The sequence below is a fragment of the Podarcis gaigeae genome, assembly GCF_964106915.1.
Source record: "Podarcis gaigeae genome assembly, chromosome: 4".
In the NCBI taxonomy this organism is placed as follows: domain Eukaryota; kingdom Metazoa; phylum Chordata; class Lepidosauria; order Squamata; family Lacertidae; genus Podarcis; species Podarcis gaigeae.
In genome coordinates, this window is record NC_139677.1 from 59,992,938 (window position 1) to 60,004,561 (window position 11,624).

The 11,624-nt window shown below is 39.3% G+C and overlaps 1 protein-coding gene across 3 annotated transcripts in view; it reads left to right on the top strand.

Annotated features, from left to right (window-relative positions):
- Positions 1–11,576, top strand: part of TMPRSS15 (transmembrane serine protease 15) — a 56,719-nt gene extending 45,143 nt beyond the window's left edge. For 2 of the 3 annotated variants that reach the window (XM_083734856.1, XM_083734858.1), the window contains 6 exons: positions 196–245; positions 715–889; positions 5,969–6,150; positions 6,386–6,481; positions 8,888–9,027; positions 9,673–11,576. In XM_083734856.1, coding sequence (XP_083590982.1) covers positions 196–245; positions 715–889; positions 5,969–6,150; positions 6,386–6,481; positions 8,888–9,027; positions 9,673–9,828 — 799 coding nt within the window. In that variant the 3' untranslated portion in view covers positions 9,829–11,576. The remainder of the gene's footprint in view (positions 1–195; positions 246–714; positions 890–5,968; positions 6,151–6,385; positions 6,482–8,887; positions 9,028–9,672) is intronic. The other variant, XM_083734857.1, reaches the window with a different exon arrangement.
- Positions 11,577–11,624: the final 48 nt, after the last annotated feature.

Here is an 11,624-nt window from a genome sequence, read left to right on the forward strand (position 1 = left end):
TTGGGGTGGCTTTTTTTTTGTAGATTATCCAGCAGTGTAGACTTTACATAATCCTTAAAGATACTTGCATATTTTAAACAAAATAAATGTATCTGGTGAGAAGCACCATGTCACTAACCTTATGGTGTTCCAACAGGTAATGAAAATCTGTTTTCGCTAAACAGCTTAAATACAATTACTGTGTTCTCATTCTAGGGCAAATTGTCTCAATAATTCAGTGATTCACCTGCAATGCAACAATAAACGTGAGTGTATGAACATTCAAAAGTTTAACACACAGTGCCTGCACCACGTACATTTTCTCTTACCATATTATATGTAACAATATGGTTTTTTATATTTGACATGTATAAAATATATTTCAGAGGAGCAAAATGTATTGTAAATCCTAGCTCAAGTTAGGACACCAAAAGGCAGCACAAATAAAATAATCTTCAAGTGTTTCCAGAAAATATCCATCTTCATGCTACGTGAAGGCTCTAAGAGAAAGGATTTCCACTATGGGCAGTTGCCCCAAGTATCTGTCTCTGACATCTGTCTGTATAGTAAACTCAAATAATGTAGCTCTGGGTAATTCTGGAGATCATAAACTGTTCATAAAGAAGGCAATCTCAAATGAAATTCCAACACTTTGGAAAGTCATTATACTTCCTTCTAGATTTGGAGCCCCACAAATGACATGGATTTAACTTTAACCTTTTCTTTTAATGGTAGCATGTGGGGAAAGGCTGATTTCTCGGGAACATGGAATGAAAATTATAGGTGGTTCTGATGCTCCAGAAGGTGCTTGGCCTTGGATGGTCTCGTTACGTTTCAATTCCAGGCCAGTTTGTGGAGCATCTCTTGTCAGCAATGAATGGCTGGTCTCTGCTGCACACTGTGTTTATGGGTAAGCTTAATTCTATCCTTAATTTGTAATAGGTACCTGGTTCTTTGTTGTCATAATATTATTACTTCTGATAGCTTAGCAGGAATTAGGAATTTAGGAAGTTGTTTTATACCAAGTCAGACCATTGGTGCATCTTGCTTAGTATTCCTTGGCTTCTGTATGACGCTGTTTCTTAATTTAGATTCTGATTATGTTGTTGTTTTATTGTAATTTTAGCATGTTGTTTTATGTTGCATTGTGATTTCAAATAAAAGGAAGTATAAAAATACTTTAAATAGATAAACAAATTGTCAACGCTGACTGGCTGTGGTTCTCTAGGTTTCAAACAGGGTTCTTTCCGAACCCTATGGGGACATAACAGGGCATGAGCCTGGGATCTTTTCCACATAGAGGTCAGTGCTGTACAACTGAGCTATGGTGTTTGATTTGCCATTTGGGAGAGAGCCATAAGCTAACATAAAATCAGGGTTGAGTGGATACATGAAACTGACCCATCTTTCAGGGGCCACTTTTGTCAGGTACACGCCTGATTCTTCATTCTTTGTAACCCCAGCTTTAGTTTCGTAGAAACATAGAGCTGAAAGGAACCACAAGGGACATCTAGTCCAACCCCCTGCAATGCATGACTGTTTTGCCCAATGTGGGGCTCAAACCCATGACCCTGAGATTATGAGTCTCCTGCTCTACCAGCTGAGCTAAACTGGGCTTGCAAAGGATGGATCTTTGCAGCCATGGCTTGAATTCAAGCCGGGGCTGCAATATTCCTGTCAAAACTCAGCACCACTCTATGCAGAAATCAACTGCAGAAGCTCAGATTGAGAGCTCCTGCATAAATCCAGCCAGGCTAGGTTTTTGACACCAAAAACAGCCCTTCTTGCTGGGTAATATCAAGAATGCACTTTAAGGCTCCCAAAGATTTCTTTGCAGCCTTTACTTGTCCCACACTTGATGTCATATGGCATCAGGCATACAGCAGGTAGATGTGGCTTGGGGGAAATGGCCATGACACAATGTAGGACCCCATTACCTGTTTTAGCCCGTGTCACTCTGATCTTAGATCATTGGGGGTGGGGTGGGGGGTGCCCTAGTCTTGTAACTGACAAATCTTCAAACTCAGCAACATAAATGATCAGGGTTAGGGATCATATGAAATTTCATGTTATATCATTTCATTATATCAACATTTAATCCTGGTGCTGCAAAGGGCTCATTATCCTTGTTGCATGCTGTGTTTCCTGGGAGGAAGCTTAGCTCTAGTCAGGGCTGGCCCCCTCTTGCTGCTCCAGCAACAATAGCTACAGCTGGATCCTCCACCTTGCTACCAGCGGCCTCTTGGTGTATAGGAGACACTACTGATTTCCTCCCTTCCCTAGGGAAGAAATGGTGAAGATGTCCCTCTGGGGCCTCCTGGAATCTTCACCTGCCTGGTGTGATTCAGTGGGCCCTTTCCCCACACCCCACCCCACCTTTATTCTCCCCTTTTTCCTAATGCAGAAATTCATTCACCTCTTCATCCCTTGTGGGAAGGTGCCATTTTGTAGTTCGCCTCAGGTGCCAAAATGTCTTTCTAGTGAAAATGAATCATACACATTCAGCCCCCCTCTTTCAATTAGGTTTTATCAGGCATCTTGGTGTAATGCTCATTTAAGAACTATACAAAAAAGCACTGTTGCACATAGAGACAATGAATATTGTTCTGCTATATAGACAAAAGAAGTGTGTTAATTCTTCTGGCAGATTTCCCAAAGGTTAATTGAAAATAGCCATAATCAGTTATAATTCTTCATTTTTTCCATCTAGATTTATTAATGTTATGAAGATCTTCTGGGCAATTCTTACTCAGCTGTATTTATTCATACTGTTCTAAGAATAACATAGAACTTTAGCACTATTTAAAGCATGGCATTTTCCAGTGCCTTAGCAATTAAGGATATGCTGGCATATGGAATGATATTTTAAAAAACCAAAAACTAGGCAATCTTACAGAGCATACTTCCACAACATCATGTGGGTCTCTCAATCTTTTAGATATTTTAGCTGCCTCTATCAAGGTTTTTGTTGCTTTTTATTTTCTTTAACAAAATGCTGCCTTTAATAGAGCTGACACAAAGCAATAGCTCTGTTTTACTGACAGTTACACTCTGGGGCTGAAATCACTATGAGCTGATGTGTTAATGAGATGTTAATGGTTTTGGAGGAGATCTAAAAGACTGCTATGGTAGTATTACAAGCAACTGCATTGTCATCTTGGTGTAAAGGGAAAGTGTGTGTGGAGTCAAAATTTGGTTCTTTGGAGACAATCAGTGGATTGACTTCACCCAATTTTTGGCATGACAAGCAGAAACTCAACACTATTCATTTAAAAATCACAATATTTCTTGGTTTGCAAAAATACTTGGGCAGTGCCAGGCATTTCCTTCTAGTATTTATATATTTGTGTGTGTGCATATGTAAATATATATAAATTATTAACATATATTTAACATTTTGCTGATTATTTTTCAGTTCAGTTCAGTTTTTTTATCAGTGTTGATCAGATTACATATTACTGAAACCTTCTATGGTATATCAGAATGTGAACATATTTATTGCAATGTATCTAATACAGTCAAAGCTCTTCACTTCTAAAAATGGAATCCAGTTTGATGATTCTTCAATTTACTTGCAACCTTATATCTCATCAGTTACAATAGGGGATATAAGCAAGTAACGAGTGATTAATGTAAAGTTATCTACATGAAATATGCTATACCAGGCTAAGTGTTCCCACGTTATTTAGAATCACTTGAGTATCTGCATTACTCATCCAACATGTTGCCAGTGGTGTCATTAAGAAATGACCTCATATCTTCTAAAGGTAGATTCAGCTTCACAGCCCAGTATACAACCCATCCATATAAGGCAAAATAAGCCAAGGTATTTGTGTTTGACCAGTAGAGCAATGAATTACACTCTGCAGTGTAAGTGGTATTAGCAAGCACCCCATTTGTCACTGACCAAGCTGTCATTTAGCCTTTGTCATAAAAGCACAATAATATACTCCTGAGCCCTCTTCCTTTGGCTGCTATAAAAAGCCCCTCTTTTCTCAAAGCTGCATAATAGATAGTACTGGGCTAGAAGGTGATCATGTCTCTGCAGTGGAATAAATGCATCAGTTATCCTTACCTCTTTGATGATACCCCACTTCCCAGTGCTATGAGACACAAAATACAGGCAGTGGTAAGTCAGGTTAAATTAAAGTCTGTAACTATCAAACATATTTTTCTTTATTCACAAATAATCTAAATTCATCTGAAATGCTGCTTAAATATGAAAGCAATGTACAAACATTTTAGTATATTCCATAAAGGTATCCCCAGGCACCATAGTTCCTTGGCGGAAGCTGAAATGTGACTTGAAAAATTAAGCCACCCTGTTGGATCAGCCCTCACTATGTGGTAAAACCAGACATGGTGTCCTGTGCACACCCAGCCAAGGAAGACAAGCAGCCGATAGTAAATTCTTTATTGACAAAAGCATACAATTACAGCGCACCAGATAGAAATGCACGCATACTTCTAGCGTCTACGTAGCTAGCATTCACTTTCCCAGGTTTGTGCTGGGTGAAGCAGTTGAAGCAACCGTGGGACCAAGCCACTCTGACCACCACCACCCCAGTTTGTGTAGCCTTGTCTGACAGAGTGCGCAGACACAACCTGAGACATGAAAGTTGTCCCTGTGCTTTTTTTATACAAGCTCCCATTGGGGGCAGTGGGGCAGGAGAGATCAGGTCCCTTACCCAAACTGCCTCTTACCTGCATTTCTGACATGCCCTGTCCCCCTCCTCCAATTCTTACTGCTTCAATCCTGGCTCCTGCCTTGCGGGTGGCACCAAAATGCATAAATCACTGCCCTCTCTTCTGGGTCAGCCTCTATGCCCCCTTCCTCCATCACACATTCAGCGGAACCCTGCCAGTCCCTGACATCTGGTAGAGAGATGGGTACCAAATATGGGCAGAGGTATCCCCAGGAAGGGGTACAACTACACTGTCATATACTGGTCCAGTTCATACTGTAGTTATTGGGCAATTAAGGAAAGTATAGTCCCAATATCAACTGGCCGAGGGAAGGCTTGTAGGAATGTTGTGGATAGTAGGAGAGGATATATTGATTAAATATTATCCTTCCTCACTCACGCTAGTGAGTCAGTAGCAGAGTACATCCCCCAGTGTATTGCAGGCAGCTAGTTGGTATATTTGTATGAATCTCTTTACTTAAGCAATCCAATCTGGCTTTGTCCAGATTGGGTTATTCCTGGTAATTTCCCCTTTTATCCCTCTTAAAAAGAATAAAGGACAACAGTCTTCTTTTTAAAAGTAATAAGACATTTTCTCACATTCAGTTCACAGTTGGCTCCCTGAAGGCAGGCTTGTAGTTACAGAATAGAGATTGAGTTCATCCCATATGAGGATTGGGCTCATGGCTGAGAGCCAGCAGACAGCAAAAGCATCAGTATCAGAAGAGAGCAGCAAAAGAGTCAAAGAGGAAGATGACTGACCCTTTTAAAAGGGTCTCACAGGATCACACCCATCTACCTGGTCACAGGCAGGGGGAGGATGCTCCAGACCAGGTGTGACAGGAAGTCCTCCTGACTGGAGTACCATCCCCGTGTGTCCACTCTGAGCAGACAGGAAATGTTGTACTTGACTGCTTATGTTACATCCCACAAAGTTTTGGGTGGTATGCAGGACACAATATTAGATTACCTTTCTCACAGTAGCAAACAGATTGCTTATTCAGTTTTCAGGCTGTGTGTAATTTTTGTGTTAAAATAATATGTCTCTCCAATTTTAATATGTGGGAATCTTGTAAAAATTTGGCATGCTCTGGTTTATATCAACAATACTGTCAGACCTCCATACCAATTTCAAATGATACAGTAAGAGCTCATTGCATGGTCCAGCTGCATTCAAATGATTGAGACATTGTGCAAAGTGGTGTAAAAGTAGAAATTAACAGAAATTACACGTCACAAATTGCTCAGATTTGTTATTTGATCACAGTTGATTCTGACTCAGAATATTCCTTGTAATTCCTCAGGAGGAATTTAAAACCATCTCAGTGGAAAGCCGTACTTGGTGCGCATAACAATCTGAATTTGTCATATCCTCAAATAGTTATTCAAGAGATCGATCAAATCATCATAAATCCCCATTACAATAAGCGAACGAAAGATAGTGACATTGCTTTGATGCATCTTCAAATCCGAGTGAATTACACAGGTGGGATCATTTTCTTTTCCTGGTTTCTTTCATATGGTGAAGTGATTTAGAGTCAAATCTGGAATAACTTTGGAAAGTTAAGATACTACATGTTTCCAATAAAATAATAAAATAGACCTGAGTAATGGACGCATTCTGGACTCATTGCTGTGGAGGAGCTGCTTGTATAATGACATCACAAAATGGACATAATGGACACTGGAATTGAAACTGATTGATCATTTATTTTTCACAGATTACATTCAGCCCATTTGCTTCCCAGAAAATACAAAACAATTTTTGCCAGGAACTAATTGCTCCATTGCTGGCTGGGGAAGAACTACAAATCAAGGTATGTCATCACACTGTTAAAAGGCCCTATTAAAATCTGGAGCAGAACTTTTTCTCTGTGTTTTTTTGTCTCTGTGTTTTGGTATTTTCATGATGCAATCAGTACAAGGTACTTGAAGTAAATATATGTTGCTATGCAGAAAAATATTTTTCTTATAACTGTCATAGCACTAGCTGCAATGGAACAAATAATACCCCCCACCCAGGAGAGCTGTTGGACCAAAGTGTGGGCCATAAGAAGAAAAGATAAGCCCTTTTTTTACTCTGTGGGACAAACAACAGGTTGGGTGTGGAGATTTTTATCTGGAAAATGTTGTGCAAGGAATTAGTAATTTAGCCACCTGCTCCAATCAAATTAGCAGATCAAGGTGACTGCTTTTCAATAATGCATGGCATGTAGTTTAGCCCTGAATAAATAATGCACATTACAACCAATATGCATACATCTGAACCAGTTAAAAAGGACAGAATGCAGTCAAGGCCAGGGTTAAGGAAATCAGGAAACATCAATACATGATGCAAATGCATAATGCCTCATTTCTCACAAATGCCTACCAATCCCATCAAGTTGCTCCATGGAGAAGAAAGTTATTTTTTCCATTCTGATATGTTAGTTTGCATGTTGGCCTCTGCTTCTAGACCATGGTTCACCGGCAGATGCACATGTGCCTACAAAGACCCTCCCTGTCATTCACAAGGTATCTCTCTCCACTGAGGTTCATCCTGAAAGAAGCATTTTATTGTAAACAATGGAAGAGGTTGTGCTGTGTGCTTGGTTGCAGGAGGGGTGCCCACAACAGTTTCTCTGGTTTGCAAACGTGCCCACAGGCCCTCTGTTTTAGCCTATGCTTTCAATTATATGTATAAACAAGGGGCTATATTTAAAGATACCAATAAATCAGAAACAGCAAAGAGTTTTCTGGCACTTTAAATATACTAGCTGAGTTGCTGTCGCATTAGCTTTTATGGACCTGAGCCTATTTCATTCGATGCCTCAAGTATCCTCCTCATTTGGCAAACACATAGATGTTTACAAACAATAAAAACCGTAAATTGAGGGCAGCTCTAGTCTACAAAAGCTTGTGCCACAATAAATCTGTTTTGAATGTGTCACACATTTTCAAACAGATATTCAGTTATCCTTTAGGAATTATTTGTGACTTGCAAGAAGTTAAAGATGATTTTCATTGTTCTATAGAGAAATATTTTGGCTAAATTTTTATGCAGTATTAAATGGAATGCTTTTGGTAGTGCAACCAACATAAATTTACCAGTTTTAAAATAGTTTAGTTTCAGTTAACAGCCTACAAATTTAAATGTGATTTCTCGCCCACCCCCCTTTCAAATTTCATAGATCTTAGGATTCAGCTAGATTTAGTCTTAGCGTTTCATTCTTACAATTTTATGGCTTTCAATATCTTACTTATTTGTAGTTTAATAGAACATTAGTATTTCATCTAATACATTTGTATTTGATCATGGAACTCAAAGAGGCATAGGTTCTCAGGCACTCTCCCATCTAGGTACTGACTGCACCAAAACCTACTTAGGTTGAGCAATCACGTAAGGACCCAAACATTTGGCGGGGGGGGGGGGGTGTACCCTTTACCAAGGCTCAGAGATGCAGCTGGGACCAGCCAGCAACCTCATTTCCATGGAAGGTAAAATGGAAGCTAAAATGTAAACCAACAATGAATGCATTTCTTTTGACACCCCATTCAGTCCTAACATGTTAATTAATTTCAATGGGTCTAAGATTCTATGTGAATCAGAGAATTGAAGAGTTGGGATGGATCTCGAGGTCATTTAGTACAATCCCCTGTAAGGCAGGAATCACAGCACAGCTGAACACCACTGAAGTTGTGTGAATGTCAATAGTTGTGACAATCTTTGTTTTTAACAACTAAAAGGAGATGACTGAATAAGAAGACCACCTGGCTATGTTAGTCCAAACTTTAAGCCAGTCTGTGCATTATCACGGCTATGCTCATGTACACATCTGTTACAAGCTCATCTTGTTGACTTTCTAAGAGTCTTGCTGCAACCCCAAATGTACAGACATAAGTAATTATAAACGAATTATTCAGGTTTCCCAAATGTGGGTATTTAAAATAGGTGTGTGTGTGTGTGTGTACACATGCATATTTTTCTTTCACACTTCATGTGTTTGCAGCAGAAAATACCTGATATACATTTTTTCCTGCAGCAGTTATGAAGCTCCCTACTCATTATGGAAAGCTAGCTGCTCATAGACTTCACTGGATTTATTAGCACGGTAACACAGGCAGTATAAGGCATCTATAAACTGTCCGTTGGAAATGAGCAATGTTAGAATGAATGAAAATATTGCTTGAAGAACTTGTTTTACATTATGCATCAGGCTCATTCAACGCATATGTTTAAACAGGTTCTGTGGCAAGCATATTGCAGGAAGCAGAAGTCCCTCTTATAACACATGAGAAATGCCAGCAATTGATGCCAGAGTACAATATTACTGAAAATATGATATGTGCAGGATATGATGAAGGAGGAACTGATTCCTGTCAGGTAAAATTGATAACATATGTCTTCTCTGCTACAATACAGCTGGGAAAACCCAGCCAGATGGGTGGGGTATAAATAATAAATTATTATTATTATTAGGCACATTTTTAAATTCTCTGATCATTACTTATGGTGCTAAATGTTCTATATCATAATTTCATAACTGATATATGGAAAAAGCATTACTTAACTAGGGAGCTTTCTTTAAGGACAGCATCTTTATCAACATCATCATTATCATACTGCTTTCAATTCTTCTCATTTATGACCTTAGCATACTTGAATTTATTTAGAGAAACAACAACCTCTAGGCTCTGTCACCTCCAAGGGAATACAAAGCAACTACTGATAGCATTGCAGGCCATGGGCTGCTGTCATCCTCAGATTGTTTCTAAAGATATTCTGCCGTCTAAGAAAGGCAATGTCTATTTCTCCAATGCTTACAAAAACCCTTCTGACACAACTTTCATGCTGGCTCAAAGAATTTAGCTTAAAGTAGAAGCTCATGCAGAGGGTTCTGTTAATACTGCGTATAACTGACAGGCATCTCAGTGAATGCTGAAGGCCATAGCAAATCCCATTTTAGCTTTACATAGCGTTTTGTCTCCAATTAAAAACAAATGTATGTAACAATATTTGTCATTCCAGGGAGATTCTGGTGGGCCACTGATGTGTCAGGAGAATGAAAGGTGGTTACTGGCTGGCGTGATATCCTTTGGCCGTCAGTGTGCTCTGCCAAATCGTCCCGGCGTTTATGTGAAAGTTTCGAAATTTGTCGACTGGATAAAAAAGACTATCCATTAGCACCATTTTATATATATATAAAACTAGAGGGTTATGTTCAACAAAGCCACTCCATTACTACAAGGATTTCCACTTGTTCAGAAGAACTTCCACTGCACCTTCTCCCCCTGTGTTTCCACCCCCCACAATAAGTATGTCCTGGGGAAACTTAACAGGACAACAGTGTCCCGTTAGGACTACAAGATCAGCAGAGAAGGGCACTACATTCAGAAGTGCAGAGAACGGTACCCCAGGAGATAGCGTTCTCCATGGCAGCCCCTAAATGGCAGAACTCTCTCCCAAGAGAGAAGTATCTTGCATCTTCATTGATCACTGTATGCTATAAATGCACCTCTTTACCCTGAAACATCAACTGTGACATGTATACCATAGCATCATAGAATTGTAGAGTTGGAAGGTACCCCAAGAGACATCTAAGCTAACCCCCTGCAATGAAGGAATCATAGTCTTTAAAATGTATTTTTGTAGTACTGAATATTGTTCATGCCTGCTCTCTCTGCTTAACTTTCGTTGTGCTTTTGTCATCACAAATAAAGTACTGAAGACGCTGCAAGTAAGCCTTCCTTCTGTTGATTTTGGTTACTGGAAATCTCAGTCCTGAAGTATTATTTAAGATGCTGAGGTAGAAGCAGAGATTTCTGCTGTCAAAAAAATGTTCCTGGAACAGGCAACTTTGGCAGAGCCATCCATTTCTGAAGGTCAAAACGCAACACAGCTTCACTTCCTTACTGCAAGGATATACCTACACAACTTCCATTGCTGTTGGATCATTAGAATGAGTGTAGTTCTGCTTTTCTGATACTGCACTGTAAGAAGCTGTTCATATAAGCTTCTTCTTAATTGCCACATATATCCCTCCCTCAACTGCCACTGCCTTTGAATAGCAGTTGTGCCCAGGGTCTTGAAAGGATCAGTGACCTAGAAACTATGATGCACTGGGACAATGTCTTCTCTCTCCCAGTGCAGGAAAGAGTAAAAACACCAAAACAAGGAGACAAAATGTCCCCCCTGTGCCAGTGGCTGGCTTCTTTATACTAGACCCTGGACATTTCTGCCTTTCCTGACATAGCAGAACACAGGTGGGGACAGTTTGTTTATTTAGGTCATCAACAATTGTTCTTAAAATCTAGTTACTTGGCACAGCAATAACTAGCGATCTTTGCCTTCCCATCCACCCCCCCTTTTTTTTTTGTTTCCAAGGATTGAATGAATAACTTGCCATGGGCAGAATGACTCAAGTTGCCCCTGGACAAGCATAATATCAAAATACCCTTTCTGCTACCAAAGTGTACTCATTACAGTTCATCAGTTTGTTTCCCCATGGTTTTGAAGTTTATCCTTGCAGAATAGCACAGTGTTGCCAATTGTCTTTAGTAGTATAAGTCAAAGAACAACAGTAAAATCACCTCCTTTTTCAAATAAATAATCCTACAGTCAATATTTTTATCAAATTTTTATGCAAAGATAAATTATTTTGTTACACTGTAAATTTATATTAACTGAATTTACAGTACACCCATTAATAAGAGACAATACAATGTATGAGAAACTAACAAGGAGGGAGTTAAAATTTAAACTAGAAATGACTGTTTAGAAGTGACATATACAGTAGACATTTTTCCATATATATTCCAAATGCTCTTTCCATCTCATTACTATCTGTAGCAGAGTCATTTTCCATAGCAAAATAAATGCATTTTTTTTTCTTTTGGAGTGCCATGTTTTGCTACTGAATTCAAAATCAAACATTGCATATAAAAATGATCTGAACAATTGCCTCAAGGGGGAGCTTCCAG